An 18004-nucleotide genomic window follows, 5' to 3' on the forward strand; every position below is an offset into this window, starting at 1 on the left:
TCTTCACTGCAAGCCTGGAAGCTGATGGTGGTCCCCTGACTAATTGTTTATTGAAGCTTCAGCCAAAGCAGCCACCAGGATGACCCTTAGGAACATTGGAAGCTGCCTTCTATTGAGTCAGAGCCATTGGTCCATATAGCTTAGCATTGTCTACTAGGGATAGATTAGTACTACTTAGTACTGTCGACTAGGCACAAACTGATTTGGTGCCCCTTTTCTGGAGCATCGAACTGGTTCAAAAGTCTGGTGTTCAAGCCGGTTCGGAGACGGAGGAGTCCTTTAATATGCAGGGAGGGTGCCCTTACCTGCATGGCTGCTTTCCCCTGCATATCTCCTTGCATCTCCAGTGAATGTCACCACACCAATGGCTGACACACATGTGTGTGCTTGTTTCGTGCACATCCCAATTGTCTGCACCGACAGCGGCTTCTCCAGTGTTGCAGGCAGGAGTCTCTCTCAGCCCTATCTTGGAGATGCTATAAACCAATGGTCTGACTTGGTAGAAGACAGTTTCCTACGTTGCCATAGGAAATTCAGTGTGTTCCATGGTCATTTGGAAGGAACCGGGGCTTTTTAGTGGACATTCCTTGTCATTCATTTCAGTACCTTTCCTAGAGCATCTGCTTTGCATGAAGAAAGTTCCAAGTTCCGTCCACGGCATCCCCAGATAGGGCTGAGAAAGACTCCTGCGTGCAACTGCTGCCAGTCCGGGTAGACAATTCTGAGCTAGATGGACCAATGGTCTGACTCAGTATATGGCAGCTAATTCTGGTATTCCTGGAGTAAGATGACAGATGCTCTTATGAATCAGCAACCAATAGGAAGTAGGAAGACGTTTTCACGGGATGAAAATGGGATCCCCCAAGCAGAGAGAAGGAGAAGTGAGATAGTTACCCTTGCAGATGATAGCATATTATTCAGGATGGTGAAAACCCAAGAAATGTTGAGAAACTCCAAGGACCTCTGCACACTGGGTTAATTGGCAACAATGTGGTACATTATATTCAGAGTAACCATACACATTGAGGCAATAGAACTAAAGATGCACATTGAGACAATACAGCGGAAGATCCACCTTTTTAAATTTAATTAAAAAAATTTTTATTTTTATTTTTATTTTTTGTCTTTTGCTCATATCTGGTGGGTTTTTTTTAAAAAAAAAAAACAACTTTTAAACTTAAACTGTCTAATTTCTAATTTTTAAAATTCGCTTCAATTGTATCTTCAATACACACAGACACACACACACACACACACACACACACACATATAACATTTTATCCATTTTACTTACTTTGTTAATTTTGGCCCCAGTAAGTAGTGCACTGGAGAGGCGGGGTATAAATATTGTAAGTAAGTAAGTAAATGCGAATTTCCAAGCAGGCCTCCCCATTTCTGGCAACTTTTAAAAAGGCACTGAAGATCTATTTACTCACCCAGGCTTTTAATTAGATGTACAGTAGTCTTAATACTTATAATGGGTTTTAACTGATTTTAATGTTAAGGATTTCAGTGTTTAAATGATTTTAAGTGTTTAATTGATTTTGATTGTTTAATTGATTTTAATGTTTAAATGATTTTAAGTGTAAACTGCCCAGAGACGCAAGTTTTGGGCAGTATAGAAATATGCTAAATAAATTAAAAAAATAATAACCAGCTGGGACAAGCGCAGCGCATCTGTGCCTCTAGTTCGCCACTGCTGCCGAACCCTCTGTCCCTCCCTGCCGCCATCTCTGTCTCCTTCCCTGCCCACCTCCGCCATCGTTTCCCACCCCTGCCTTCCAGCCTCCGCTGCCATATTAGCTAACTACCCCTCGTGCTTTCTCTGCCCGCCGGCTGGCTACTACTTCCCCCGCCCACTCGCTCACTTGCTGCTGCCGCTGTTTTCTTCCCGGCCACCCACCCTTCCTCCCTCTTCCCCCCGCTGGCCGGCCACTTGGCCGCCAGCCGCCACGCACTGCTGTTTTGCTTGCCCGCCAGCCGGCCAGCTGCCACCACCATTTTCTTCCCTCCTGCCGGTCCCCGTTGCTAGCTGCTCACGAAATCTTGCGAGAGTTGCCACACATGGGATTAGCGACGAGTACCCCTAAAATAAATATATATGAAGATAATCTACACAGTCTATTGCATTATTGCCATCACATAGGAATATAGGAAGCTGCCTTCTGCTGAGTCAGACCATTGGTCTAACTAGCTCAGTATTGTCTACTTTGACTGGCAGCAGCTCTCCAACACTTCTCGCAGGAGACTCTCCCAGCCCCACCTGGAGATGTCAGGGATTGAAGCTGGGACCTTCTGTGTGCAAAGCAGATGCTTTGCCACTAAGCTAGGGCCCCATGTTCCTAGGAAGCAGCTTTATAATGAGTCAGACCCTTGGTCCATCTAGCTCAGCATTGTCAGCACTGACTGGCAGCAGCTCTCCAAGGTTCCAGGCAGGAGATTCTGCCAGCCCCACCTGGATTGAACGGGGGTCCTTCTGCATACAAAGTGGATGCTCTTCCACTGAACCATGGCCCCAACCTTTTCAAAAGTTCTCTGACCCAGATAATATATGATAGGCTCGTGATTTTAGGTATGGGGAATTTCAGGTGGAGATCTTGATCATCTCTGTCTTCTCTGTCTAACCCTGGAACAATTCAGAGTCCATCTTGGCAGACTTAATTTCTGCTTAGCAGTCTCTGGCAAAGAAGACCAAAGATTCCGTATGCTGCATTTCAAACGATTTGACATTAGGGACTTTGCTCTATCCATCACAATCAAATCCACGCTGTGTATGTACCTTTTGTTACTAATGGCACTGAACTATAAAACATTCCGTGCTGTTAAGAAGTCAATCTATCATGGATTCTGACTTGTGCAATAAAGCAGAGTCAGAAATACAGCTAGATTTATATTTATCCTGGACATGACGGATTGATCCAATGGATGGTGAAGTTTCCCTGAAGCTTCATTGCTGTGTCCGGAAGATGCAGTTTTTGTTTATGTAAGCTGTACTGCAGTTCACTGCTCCAAATATCATCCCATCACTTGATCAAACTGGAAGGAGGCAGCTGGTCTCGCAGTAAAGGAAAGGAAAGGTTGTGCCGTCAAGGAGAGGAGAGCTGGTCTTGTGGCAGCAAGCATAACTTGTCCCCTTAGCTAAGCAGGGTCTGCCCTGGTTGCATTTGAAAGGGAGACTAGAAGTGTGAGCACTGGAAGATCTTCCCCTCGGGGGATGGAGCAGCCCTGGGAAGAGCAGAAGGTTCCAAGTTCCCTCCCTGGCAGCATCTCCATGATAGGGCTGAGAGAGATTCCTGCCTGCAACCTTGGAGAAGCCACTGCCGGTCTGTGAAGACAATACTGAGCTAGCTAGACCAATGGTCTGACTCAGTATATGGCAGCTTCCTATGTTCCTATGTTTGAGTTGGTGTCGACTCCTGGCGACCACAGAGCCAAGTGGTGTTTTTATTTTATTTTATTTTATTTTATTTTATTTTATTTTATTTTACTTTATTTATTTATTTATCAATCATATTTTTTGTACCATGTGATATGTAAATCTCTAGGCAGTGTACACATTTAATATGAAACATCACAGGTTAAAATACCAAAAAAAACACAAAACCCCCACAATAAAAACAATATAAGACAAATTATTAAAATTATTAAAATTCTAATTAAAAGCTTCTCTTTTAAGCTTTTAGATTCTTAAAAGCTTTTAAAGATTCTCTTCCACTCAACTACAGCCCTCGTCCCTTAAGGCAAATATCTTACAGCACTCACGTATAGTAATCCATCCAAATGCAAACCAGGGCAGACCCCTCTTAGCCAAGGGCACAATTTATGCTTGCTTCCGCAAGCCATAGGAACATAGGAAGCTGTCTTATACCGAGTCAGACCACTGGTCCATCTAGCTCAGTATTGTTTTCAGAGAAGCAGCGGCTTCTCCAAGGCTGTAGGCAGGAATCTCTCTTGGCCCTATCTTAGAGATGCTGCCAGGGAGCAAACTTGGAAACTTCTTCATGGAGATGCTCTTCCCAGAGTAGACCCATCCCATAAGGGGAATATTTTACCGTGCTCACACATGTAGTCTCCCATTCAAATGCAGACCAGGACAGACCCTGCTTAGCAAAGGAGACCATTCATGCTTGCTACCTCAAGACCAGCTCTAAGGTCAACAAGCCTTTCAGTAAGTAATTTTCTTGTTTCCTTTCATTGTAGGTGGAAAATGAACATTTACTCCAGAAGATCAGCTATGAGGTCCTTCTTGAGAGTGGCACACACAGTGGAGTAGAAGACCTTTTCATCACGGCAGCTGACACCCACTGGAGGAAATTTGCTTCATGTCCATCTTGGGTGTATCCTGCTCTGTAGCCACTCTCTTGCTCCTTGTAAAGATCATTTGAGACAATATCTGAGCAATCCGTGATTTGTAGTCAGTGACAAAGCTTCTTCAACAGTACAGTAATGAAGCTGTGAAATAATACACAAACTAAAGATGCTGAAGAACACTCAAGAAATCCCTAAACCCAAACCTCTGTGATTTTAGGACAAGGCTGAAAGGTACCAAACCTAAGGAGCAGCCCAAGAGAAAGTCTTGGTTGAATCAACCCCAAGGAAGGCATAAGGATACATTGACCCGCAAACTCTTGAATCCATTTCACAAAAATCGCAAGAAGATGCTAAGAAAACAGGGGGGGACTGGATTTTGGGTCTGCAGCTCCCTGAGTTTCTCATGTCCTTTTCATGTGATTTCAAGGTAGCTGGGTCTGCAGTCCATTGCCTTCCGTTCCCATCTGCACCGACGTCTCGGAGGTCCATGAGAAGTTCCATGGCGGCCAATGGCACCATCTGCAATGGCGAGAACGATTTTTCCAAGCGCTTCTACGCCATCATGTACACCATCATCTTGGTTCCGGGACTGATCGGGAACATTTTAGCTCTCTGGGTCTTCTATGGGTACATGAAGGAAACAAAGAGGGCGGTGATCTTCATGATCAACCTCGCCATCGCGGACCTGGCTCAAGTGTTGTCCTTGCCGCTGAGGATTTTCTATTACCTGTCCGAGAGCTGGCACCTGGGGAACGGCCTCTGCATGTTCTGCTTCTACCTGAAGTATGTGAACATGTATGCCAGCATCTACTTCTTGGTCTGCATCAGCGTCAAGCGCTTCCTCTTCCTGATGTACCCCTTCAAATTCAACGATTGCAAACGCACGTTTGACGTCTACGTCTGCATTGCTGGGTGGGTTATCGTCTGCCTGGGCTGTTTGCCGTTCCCCCTTCTGCGACTTACCTCGAATGAGACTCATCTCAACAACAAATGCTTTGTGGATCTCCCGGTGAAGTCAGTCGATGGGAGAATTTCCATCTCAATGATGACTATCGGGGAACTGGTTGGATTTATCACGCCTCTGCTGATCATCCTGTATTGTTCGTGGAAGACGGTCTTGTCTCTAAAAGAAAAGAATTCTCTGTCCCAAGACCTGGGAGAGAAACGGAAAGCTTTAAAGATGATCTTGACTTGCGCGGTGGTCTTTTTGATCTGCTTCGCCCCCTACCACTTTAGCTTCCCGTTAGATTTCTTGGTGAAATCCAACAAGATTCAAGACTGCTATGCCCGGAAAGTGATCTCGATATTCCACCCGGTGGCTTTGTGTCTTGCCAGTCTCAACTCTTGCGTAGACCCCGTCATTTACTACTTTACAACGGATGAATTCCGAAGACGACTTTCAAGGCAAGACTTACCGGACAGTTTTCACCTCCATCAGCCACGCTGTGGGCATTCAAATGACCCAGAGCAGAGCAGCAGCACAGGGAGATTGGTGGAAAGTCTGCATTGCACTCTCTAGGACATAGGATGAGGGTGTGGGCCAGTGGTATTGCATCTGCTTTGCATGCAGAAGGTCCCAGTTTCAATCCCTGGCTGGCAGCATCTCCAGGTAGGGCTGGGAAAGACTCCCGCCTGAAACCTTGGAGAAATGCTGCCAGTCAGTGTAGACAGTACTGAGCTAGGTGGACCAAGGGTCTGACTCAGTATAAGGCTGCTTCCTGTGTTCCTAGGTACCTATTCGTGCATACCTGTCAAGTTACTGGTGATGGGTGATACATTCCTTTCTCCTCCTCCATGCCTGTGTCATTTTGTAGAAGGATGAGGTTGTAGCTCAGTGGTGAATAATCTGCCTTGCATGCAGAAGGTCCCAAGTTCAGTCCCTGGGAGGATCCATCTCCTGGAGGTTTTACAGACAGCCCCCCCCCCAATCCAAACCTAATTGGAGTGTGCCAGTCCACATATTCACTGGATTTAACCTGACCTCACTGCAGGCTATCAGGGACCAGGACAGATAGGGCTTTGATTCTCCCTGAATGGAGGCTGCAAATTCTGGCTTAGCCCGAGTTATGTCCGGGGTAAAAAAAATCCTCTATTTCTAAGCTTCTGGGAAAAAACTCCAGGGCTTCTGCTTTCTCTGAAAGTGTTGATGGAGGTGCTGATGGCTATGCGAATGGTCCATCAAATCCCTCGAATTAAAATGCCTCGAATCTGCTGCGAAGCAGATTTGCTCTTCAGATACCCCGAGGCATAAAGCCATGTGTGAAAAACCTCCAGGAGGTTTTACGCACAGCACATTTTACTGCGGGTTTACCGGGAAGCTTTACTGCGAACTTAAAGCTGTCTCCAAAAACCGCTGAAATATTGGAGTTTTTTTACTCCGCAGATAAATCGGGCTACGTTCAGGTGCAGTGCAAAACCCAAATTGCACATGTGGACTGCTCCGTGATAACTCACAGGGACTTTGGGGGAAATCTGGCCAATATGTGTACTTGTACCCTCCGTTCTGGAGGAGATGTGAGCTAAAAGCCAAAACCTCACAGTAAAACTGCTGTGCAGGGCTGGGAAAGACTCCTGCCTGCAACCTTGGAGAAGCCACTGTCAGGCTGGGTAGACAATACTGAGCTAGATGGACCAATGGTCTGACTCAGTAGAAGGCAGCTTCCTATGTTCCCTGAGTCCGTGGACTCAGAATCCTGATAGTGTGGGCCAGAGAAAGCACTGATGTCCTTGCCAATCCATATAGTGGCTGGCTTTAAGGACTTGACTGGGCGATGCTCAACAAAGACATCACCTGATGCTTGAACAGCTCCTGATATTACTCTTTTCAACCACATTCCACATTGCATAACATTCATCTTTGATGAGCATCCTGGCACAGTAAGGTCGGGCGAAACGGACAGAACTGCTGATCAGAAAATGCAGTAAGGATAGTGCATGTGATTTTTATTGATTAATTTTTGTTTCCGGTGATAACCTGAGGACTTGGCGGCTTGAGGACTATCCCCCAGCTCTGCACAGATGCAACTGAGGAGGCAATTTCCATGACCATAGTGGCTGAAATTTATGTTGCCATGGTTGGGGAGATCACCACCAAGAACTGGTGGTTGTCATTTCCCTGGAGATTTCACTTCATAGGAGATGTGACACCAGATGGAGATAAAATTAACCATGCCGAATGCCCTGTAGCGTAAGGAGAACTATTAGGAACATTGGAAGCTGCCATATACTGAGTCAGACCATCGGTCCATCTCGCTCAGTATTGCCTGCACAGACTGGCAGCGGATTCTCCAAGGTTTCAGGCAGGAGTCTCTCTCACCCCTATCTTGGAGAAGCCAGGGAGGGAATTTGGAACCTAGATATTCTTCCCAGAGCTGCCCCAGAAGTCAGCCAGGTGCTTGATACCATTGGGGACAAATGCTCAGTATGATTCTTGACAGGGTCTATACACCTAGAGATAGCAAAGAAGTGATAGGATCACAAGACTTTCATTGTGTTCTCATGCTTTGATTGTCCTGACTATCATCAGGCCTGCATGGTGTGTCTTAAAAGCTTTTTAAAGTGTTAAAAACAAAAACAACTTCTCAAGATTTATCAGTGTTGTCAGAGGAATGGAAATGAAAATTGGAAGGAATGTCCTCCAAAGATTACTCCACAAAGGGAGAACAACCATTTGTGCTTTGTTACCCTAACCCTGATCCTTTCCGCTGTGCAAAAATGACTGCAATTTTCACTCTAATCGTTTGGGGGTAGGGATAAAGAAGCAGTGATAACAGAGAGAAAGGGGGATAAACCTTGCCAAAAATCACTATGGGCATTTATACCCTGAGATGATACCTATGGCCAAAATTTGTGGGCCTGCCTCACGGAACCCATGTCCACGGAACCCACATCATGTGGTAGTGCGTACTAAAAGCTAGCTAGTTGACAACATGGGCAAAGAATGTTAAGAAGTTGTTTTTCTAAGGAAGCCTAAAACTTTCAGAATTTTTCTTAAAGTGGCAAGCAAGTTTTAAGACAATACTGTAGAAAGTGACTGAATAGTTTCAAGCTAAAGCAGTGGGCTGCATTTCCGCAAAAACTAGTTGTACATACTTCACGACTTTCATAGACAATGTGAATGAGGAGGCTTCGGTTCTACAAATTAAACCACACAGGTCAGCAGTAGGGGCAGCTGGGGTAAAGAGAATTCCATAGGGATGGGAAAGAACTGATTGCAAAATGTGAAAGACGCATACTCCAAGACAAAAGCTACCATCTGTCCTATGCACACTTTCTTGAAAGTTGGTCTCACTGAAAACAGTCAGACTCGTGTCCTAGTAAACATGCATCCGGTTTTATTGCAAACGGCAAAAAAGCCGTGCGTGTTGTGATTTTCCACTGCAGTTACTTTTCACACTGCATAATAAGTTATAGCAGTAAACCCGATCACAGGTTCTGCTTCACATGCGTGCAGTCTGTGTGCAGAGAACCCTGGTGCAGATTCACAGATTATGCCGAACGCAGGTACAGAAATACACTTCCTGTCTGTGACATCCATTTGTAGGGGCACAGGATTCCCTTTTAAAATGAGCACAGGTAGTCATCCACACAAAAGTGAATGGCTGTACACATCTGCTGTTGTGTACAAATGTGTACACAGTTTATGTACACATTTGTCCGTGCGTACAAAGAGCTGGCTAAAAGTGCCTGAATGACTGAATGGGGCTCATCTAATCAACACAAGAGAAGTACACACTCTTTTTCAAAGCAGAGTAATTTGTGTCTTTGGCATCCAGAGGAACATGCAAGCTCGTTTAATTGTCATTAACACGCCGCCCCACAGGCTGGATCAGTTGTCTGGAGTTGCTTTATTGAGCCCCAGTGGACAGATCAAATTCTGATCAATTAAAGGAGGGAGGAAACCCTTACACTCTCATTTGTAAGGAAAGAAGGAATGAAAGTCCATTTATACATTTCCTGTGCAAATGATTGTATTGCTGTCTTTTGCATGGTCCAGAAAGGCAAAGGATAACTGCTGATCTGCCTCTTGGAGGGTGTGTGTTGTGTGTTTGTGTGTGTGTGTGTGTAGCCTCTTTCAGGAAACACGTTGGAGTCTCAGCTCACCCACCCGACAACCAGGCGTCATCTCAGCAGTGGATAGGACTGTAGCTCAGTATTTGAGCATCTGCTTCAGGTGTAGAAGGTCCCAGGTTCAATCCCTGGAAGCATCTCCAGGTAGGGCTGGGAGAGACTCCCGCCAGAGGCGTATCTAGGGAAAATAGCGCCTAGGGCAAACACTGAAATTGCGCCCCCTGTCCAAGTATCTGACACCCATCTTTCAGATAACTTTACCATAATATCAGCTGAAAAATACAAGTCAGGCTCGTTAATCTTTTAATCTTTCAAAAACTATTTTAGCAGTGGACTTAGCCAGACCAAAAAATGCTGGAAAACTACAAATTTCAGTATGTGGGGGCTCATGAAATACCCAAATACTATGTGGAGGTGTACTTGGAAAACTAAACAGAAGTGGCTGTCTAATTCTCTACTATGCACTTTAGCATCACCATTACATAAGTTTTAAAAATCAATGGAGAATTTGACTTTTCCCAGATACTCTGAAAATAATTAAAGGATATGCAGAGTAAACTGTGTCACTGCTTGGAATATATTCTAGTCTTTCAGAAAGACAGTTAAAATGAGAGAAAGAGAGCAAGAAACTCCCAGTGGGCCTTAATATTAAGGATTTCACACTGCTTCAAAGACAAATTCACCATTAATAGCCATATTAGCAAGACATCACATTTAACTCACTTATCACAAGAAACAAAGTAAGAGCAAATGAATACAATCCTAGCTCATAAGCATCAGCTCAGTATTCACAAGCCCTGATTCTCTGTACATAGTGCCAATCTGAATATGTGTACAGTGACTTATATAATATATATATATATATATATATATATATATATATATATATATATATATATATTTACCTGTAGCCCCTTCGGGGGGCTTCCTAAAGGCTGGGGGGTTTGCAAAGGTTCCTCCCCCCCCCCACTGGCCTCTAGGGCCTCGCAGGGACCATTTGAGCATGTGCAGTGGCCATTTTTAAAAATCTTTTTTTTAAAAAAAATGGCCACTGAAAACAAAATGGCCACCGCGCATGCTCAAATGGCCTCTGTAAGGCCTGGCATGACCTAGGGCCTCACAGAGGCCATTTGAGCATGCACGGTGGCCATTTTGTTTTTGGCAGCCATTTTTTTTTAAAATTAATTTTACAAAATGGCGCCCCCTTCAAGTGGCGCCCAGGGCACGTGCCCTGCCTGCCCTACCCCTAGATACGCCCCTGACTCCCGCCTGAATCCTTCAAGAGCTGCTGCCAGTCAGTGTAGACAATCCTGAGCTAGATGCTCTGACTTCATATGAGGCAGCTTTGTATGGCCCTATACAGTGTTCCCTGTGACAGGGATTCCCAGATGTGCTTGACTACAACTCCCATAATCCAGTGGCCAAATAGCATGGCAGCAGGGGATTATGGGAGTTGTAGTACCTCCTGCAGCACCTACTGTGCTTAAGATGGGGCTGTCGCTCACTGGTGAAGCATCTGCTTTGTATACAGAAGGGTCCAGTTTCGGTCCCCTACAGCATCTCCCTAGAGGGCTGGGAAAGACCCCTCTGAAACCCTGAAGAGCTGTTGCCAGTTACCGCAGACCAGGATGAGGGCAATCTTGGCCTGCCAGTTGTTGTTCAACTACAATGCCCATAATCCCCAGCCACAATGGCTGGGGGTGATGGGAATTGTAGTTCAGCAATCCAACGGCCTCCCCTCGCCTCATGGAGGGGCTGCCCATCCGTTTGAGTGAATGTGCTTCCTACCCGTGAAAAATCCACTGCTTGGTGAAGTCACCTTTATTCTTGAACATGAAATGTTAAATTCATAAATAAAATAAAACTGATGCTTTATCACCCTCGCCTGTTTAGAAAACGATGGAGCTGGCCAGAGGTAAAGGTGCGTGCTCTTTAAAATTGTGGCCTGACACACGCCTGGTCGGTCAGGGGGAGACACAGCCCTGAATAGCAGTCCTGAGCAATGGTAGATCCTGATGCCACGGTTCTGCTGGAGTCTGGATTTATTTTATTTTATTTTATTTTATTTTATTAGTACATGCTAAAAATACTGTGAACTGTCAAACCGTTAATTTATCTGATGGAAGTAATTTATAAAAATAAGCTTATTGTTGTTATTATTTTTACTATAATAAACCTGGTCTAATTGGTTTTGTGATGCTGCAAAGTCTCTCTGAAGAAGAGCAGAATGTTTCGTAGAATATCTATAGGAACATAGGCAGCTGCCATATACTGAGTCAGACCATTGGTCTATCTAGCTCAGTATTGTCTACACAGACTGGCATCGGCTTCTTCAAGGTTGCAGGCAGGAATCTCTCTCAACCCTATCTAGGAGATGCTGGCAGGGAGGGAACTTGGAACCCCTGACCACATTTCCAGGTAGAATATGGAAATATTCCTGCCTGGAACCTTGAAGAGCTGCTGCCAGTCAGTGTCGACAACATCAGGTAGGCGAAGTATGGCCAGACTCCGCGTGCAGCAGCTGCCTATGTTCCTGGTCTCCACCCATCCGCTTACAGTGCAATAAAGAAAAGTGTGCTGCTAGTATTCTGTCCAATTGCTCACAAAAAGGTTATGCCTGGACATACAGCCATGTGCTTCCGGAATGGGTCTCTGCTGCCGATTGACGGGTCTAATCCTAAGCACGTTTACTAGGGAGAAGGCTTCACTGAATTGTGAGATGGGCCTACCTCCAGAGATACACCCGGATCCCTGTATCGATGATGGCCTGCGATTTTTATCTTCTGTATGTATGCTCTGTGCCCTGTGCCCACAGGGATGCTTACGGCCACATCTCTAGTGACAGGCCGGAGCAAAGCCCCCGTGAGCCCAGCACCCAGCGTGCCTCAGCCGCCCCAACAAGGGGGGAACGGAAACCACAAGGTGTGAGGAACGATGCATGTTGAGTTTCTGCATATAAGCCAGAAAGCGGCAGCAGCTGCTGAAGAGGAAACAGGGCGATAGGGAGCGAGCCGAGATGCCTCCGAGACGGCGATGGGGCACAGTCAAGGGGGAGGAGAGCTGGTCTGCTGGCAGCAAGCATGGATGGCCCGCTTTGCTAAGCAGGGACTGCCCTGGTTTGCATTTGCATGGGAGACTCCATGTGTGAGGACTAGAAGGCCTTCCCCTTTGGGGATGGGGCCGCTCTGGGAAGAGCATCTGCCAGCTTGCAGGCAGAGGGTCCCAAGTTCCCTCCCTGGCTGCTTCTCCAAGATTATAGGGTTGTCATAGTCAAGCTTCTCAAATCCATATGATGCAAATTATGTGGTGACTAATTTATTTATTATTTTATTTTATTTACATTTATTTATTTGTCAGATTTGTATACTTTCCCCTCCTTCGCTGCCCGCCCATGTGATCGGATGCAGAGTAAAATCCGGGCAATCCGGGCAATCCGGGCAGTCGATCTGAAATCCGAGTAAATCCTGGTGGAATTTAGCAACCGGCAGGAGAAGCCAAAATCCGGGGGCTACCCTAAATTCCCAGGGGACATGGCAACTCTACCAAGATAGGGCCGAGAGAGACTCCTGCCTGCAACCTTGGAGAAGCCGCTGCCAGTCTGGGTAGACAATACTGAGTGAGATGGACCGATGGTCGGACTCAGTATATGGCAGCTTCCCATGTCAAGGCACCAGACAGTCTGCCCTCTGTCACAACTGAGTCCCAGTGGATGATCAATTATATTCAGAGAGGGGAACTTTGCTTCTCTGACCAAAGGCACCGCTTCTGATAGGGATCCACATTCTTCGATGCCATGCCTGCACCATTTCAGCCCTTCTGCTCTTTTGAGACTACAACTCCCATCATCCCCAGTCACAAAGACCAATAACGGTATCATGGGAGTTGTAGTCCAACATCTATGGGAGGGCCCAACTTGTGCAGCTCTGTCCAATGGGAACCCACCCTTGTCCGCAACTCATGGGACACACAAGTCCTGCAGGACAGAGATTTCCAACCTTGGGTCCCCCAGATGTTGTCTGACTACAACTCCCATCATGCCCTGCCACAACAACTGTAGTATATATTCTTTGTATTCATATTCGAAAAACCTTGGGGAGCTGCTGCCAGTCAGTGTAGACGATACTGAACTAGATGGGCCAAAGATCCATCTCTATATAAGGCAGTTCCCAATGCTTCTCCTTTAGGGGACGGGGCTGTAGCTCAGAGGGAAAGCATCTGCTTTGCATGCAGAAGGTCGCAGGTTCAATCCCTGGCAGCATCTCCAGGTAGGGCTAAGAAAGACTCTTGTCTGAAACTCTGGAGAGCCGCTGCCAGTCAGTGTTGACAACACTGAGCCAGACAGAGCAATGGTCTCAGTATAAAGCAGCTTCCTGTGTTCCTGCATTAACCCTGAACATTTGCAAATGTTTCCATTCTAGGGCAGAGGGTTTAACAAACATATAAAGCAAACGCCTCGAGCTAATCTTGGGTCTCCCATCTACAACGTGGGAACCAATTCTTCTCCTCTCTCCCAGGAATAAAAACATAAGAAGGGCCCTGCTGGATCAGGCCCAAGGCCTAGCTAGTCCAGTATCCTGTTTCACGCAATGGCCCACCAGATGTCCTCTGGGGGACCCACAGGCAAGAGGGGAGGGCTTGCCCTCTCTCCTGCTGCTGCTCCCCTGCTGCTGGTATTTAGAGGCATTTTGCCTCTGAGGCTGGAGGTGGCCTATAGCCCTCAGACTAGTAGCCATTAATTGACCTGTCCTTCATGAATTTATCTAAACCCTTCTTAAAGCCATTCAGGCTGCATCTTGTGGCAGAGAATTCCACAGATTATTTATCCAGCCTGTGAAAAAGTACTTCCTTTCGTCGGTCCTAAATTTCTTGCCAATCATGTAGTGGTTGCTAAAGATAATGTAAGTCAGGCACTGTGGTCCCATTCAACTCTTTAAAAATTAGAACTGCTGAGGGGTTGGGGTGAGAGAGGACCCCCTCCCGCGCAAAAGAAAACCACCCGACAATATTTTTTTGTGGGCAGAGATGTGCTTTTACTGTCATCACTGGAGCAGAAACAGAACTAGCTAGCCTGTGTGAGTGGCTCGGGAAATCCTCTAAAATGCTGAACACCAGAATTTGAATACAGACTTACTGTAAAGCCCTCGATGGGGAACATGGTTTTACAGCAAGTTAAAAACAAAATAAAAACCACACAAAATTATAGTAGCAGCTCACAGAAATATATGAAGCCACAGGCATCACCAGATTCTTTGAGCAGTCTGACAAGCTGCCTGCAAACAGGGGTTCTCAAATTTGGGCCCCCAGATGTTGCATTTCAACTCCCATAATCGCCAGCCATAATGACCTTATGGGAATTTATTTTTATTTTTTTAAATATTTATATACCACCCTTTGTCCTTAGACCCCAAGGCAGTTAACAAAAAGAGAATCCAACAATTCAATAAAAACTTTAAAAACAAATACAGTTAAAAGTTTTTAAAGCGCAATGGAAAGCTCTTTGGCCAAAAGCCTGGATAAAAAGGGCCATCTTCACTTTCCTCCTCAAGGCTGAAGTGGGGAGACAGCCATGTGCGTCTCAGCTGAGAGTGAATGCCACAGCTTGGGAGCAACCACTGAGAAGGCCCTGTCACACACGCTCGACAAAAGGGCCTCAGGTGTTGGCAACCAGAGCAGAGGCCTCACAGCCGACCTAGTAAGTGGATAGATTCAGCGGGGACTAGTCAGTCCTTAAGGTACCCAGGACCCAAGACGTTTAGGGCAGGGTTTCTTAACCTTGGGCCCCCAGATGTTGTTGGACTACAACTCCCAGAATCCCCGGACATGGCCTTTGTGGCTGGGGATTCTGGGAGCTGTAGTCCAACATCATCTGGGAGCCCAAGGTTAAGAAACCCTGGTTTAGGGCTTTAAAGGTAGTAAAGGGTGCACCCGGAAACAGACTGGCAGCCAACAGAGTCGAAGTCCAAAAATATCTGGGGACCCATTTTAAAAAACCCTGTTCTAGTGTTTAAGAACCAATTACTAGGCTAAGGGTGTGATCCAGAGAACCTGTTCTGAAGCATACAGGGTAGCATCCCTCGTGTAAGAAGCTTGCACACACACAAACAACCAGTTTCCTCCTGGAGCATGTCTGACATGCCCGAGTTGTTTTGAACAGTCACTGGCACTCCCATTTGCACCCCATATGGCATTACTGCACTTGGAATGTGCAAAAATATTCAAGCGAATTGATTCAAATTCGAATCAAATTTGACTCGAAACCGCTTGCCCAGAATGGGATTCATTCAAATGGATTTAAATATGGGTGAATTCAAATCGAATTCGACTGAATTACGTGTGAGCAGTTTCAAATCAATTCAAATTGCTTTGATTGATTGATTGATTGATTGATTTTGCACATCCCTAGATTGCACCCACAGTGTTTTGTACTTCCATAGATGGCAAAGACTGCTTAAGGATTCTGCCTCAATGGTCCGATACTCCAGCTAGTGTATGTAATGGATCAAGGGAACATAATCTGATGGAAGATCTAAATAACCAGAATTTATGATAGAGTCTACAGAGAGGGAAGGAAAACTGGTCTTGGGAATAGCGAGCATGAATTGTCCCCTCTGCTAAGCAGGGCCCACCTTGGTTTGCATTTGGATGGGTGACTGCATATGAGAACTCCCCTTAGGGGGTGGGGCCAGTGGAAGAGTAGCTGCCGGCCCCAGGTTTATTCCTGGGAATCTCCAGGTAGGGCCGGAGAGACTCCTGCCTGAAACCTTGGAGAGCTACTGCCAGTCAAGTGTTGACAATACCAAGCTAGATAGACCAATTGTCTGACTTGGCATATAGCAGCTTCCTATGTCCCTGTGTCATTTAGCCATAATGATAGCCCAGCGGCAATGCATCTGCTTTGCATGCAGAAGATCCCAGGATCAACCCCTGCAAGCATCTCCAGGTAAGGCTGGGAGAAACTCCTGCCTGGAACCTTAAAGAGCTGCTGCCAGTCAGTGTTGACAATACTGAACTAGAGGGACCAGCAGTCTGACTCAGTAATCAGCAGCTTCCTATGGGAAAGGCAGCACATCACCACCACAAGTGTTCCTGCCAAAGGTAGATACTAAACATTCCACATGTTTCTAAAGGGGACGACTCTTTTGCTTAATGTGAATAAACTGGGAGCCATTGAGAAAAACGTATGTTGGAAAATAAAACAAAAACTTTTCTTTTTGTTTGCCAACTGCCCCACCTAGTGGACAAATGGTGTTTTGTCTACTCAAAACCGAAAGAGACTTCAGTCCACTCAAAGCTTCTACCTAGCAGTTTTGCAAAGAGTGAAGAGCAGTAAATATATACCTTGGCGGTCTTTCAGGATTGCAGCTAATCTCTTGCATGGATATTTAGGGCCAGGAATCAGGCTGTGTGGAAGGCATGGAAACAGACAAGGTTGAAGTGGGCAATGGCCGAGGATTGCTGCTAGACTAAAGCCCTCCAAAAAGGGGGTAGAGGACAGAGTAAGAAGTGAATGCTCAGAATCTACTCTGCACTTTAAGCATAAGGGCTGCACAACCCCAGAACCGTACCTCACAAACCCAGGAAAAGGCTGTTATGACAAGCTTTTCTGAAAGACCTCAGCTTACCCAGTTTAGGAACATAGGAAACTGCCATATACTGAGTCAGGCCATTGGTCCATCAAGCTCAGTATGGTCAACCCAGACTGGCAGCAATTTCTCCAAGATTGCAGGCAGGAATCTGGTTATGTGCAAAAAGACAAGAGTATCTCTTTTAAACAGCAATGGGACAAATTGTGGAAATGGACGTCGGATGTAACCCCCCCCCCCCGATTACCTGATGTGCCTTGAAATCCCCCACCCCCGTTACAGTACTACCTGCATATACTTCATAACCTTGTGGGTTTCCAAATCCTTGTGTGTAAATCTTTGTAGATATATCATGTACAAACAACCACTTTGTATATAATTGTGCTTTGGCAACGTACTGTATGCTTTGGTAGTTTGTTGGTTCAATAAAAAAATCTTGTCCTATAAAAAAAAAAATCTTGTCCTATCTTGGAGATGCTGCCAGGGATGGAACTTGGAACCTTCTGCTCTTCCCAGAGGAGCGCCATCCCCTGAGGGGGAAGATCTTACAGTGCTCACACATCAAGTCTCCCATTCACATGCAACCAGGGCAGACCCTGCTTAGCTAAGGGGAGAAGTCCTGCTTGCTACAAGACCAGCTCTCCTCTGTTTGAAGGGAAGGCCACAGATGCCTACAGAAAGCTGAAGGCTTGGGGATAAGGCCGTAGCTCAGTGGAAGGGCATCTGCTTTGCATGCAGGTCTCAGGTTCGATCCCTGGCAGCATCTCCAGGTAGGGCTGTGAAAGGCCCCTGCCTGAAACCTTGGAGAGCTGCTGCCAGTCAGTGTTGACAATACTGAGCTAGATGGACCAAGGGTCCAATTCAGGATAAGGAAACGTCCTATGCTGTCAGTTTCTCAGGTCTGCAAAACGTATTGCTGGAGCAGACCTGTTCCAATGAACAGAAACCATTCACTCTTCCTGGAACCAGCCAGAGTATATTTAGTTTCGGGTGGGTGGGGGGACCCAAATGGCCCAAAGTTAATCATTGTTGAGCATTAT

General features: G+C 46.0%; 1 protein-coding gene across 1 annotated transcript; it reads left to right on the forward strand.

Annotated features, from left to right (window-relative positions):
• Positions 1 to 4810: 4810 nt before the first annotated feature.
• Positions 4811 to 5830, forward strand: GPR174 (G protein-coupled receptor 174). The gene has a single exon (XM_053274135.1). The coding sequence runs from the start codon at positions 4811 to 4813 to the stop codon at positions 5828 to 5830; it is 1020 nt and encodes a 339-aa protein (XP_053130110.1).
• Positions 5831 to 18004: the final 12174 nt, after the last annotated feature.

This window comes from Hemicordylus capensis, chromosome 11 (assembly GCF_027244095.1).
Source record: "Hemicordylus capensis ecotype Gifberg chromosome 11, rHemCap1.1.pri, whole genome shotgun sequence".
NCBI classification, from domain to species: Eukaryota; Metazoa; Chordata; class Lepidosauria; order Squamata; family Cordylidae; genus Hemicordylus; species Hemicordylus capensis.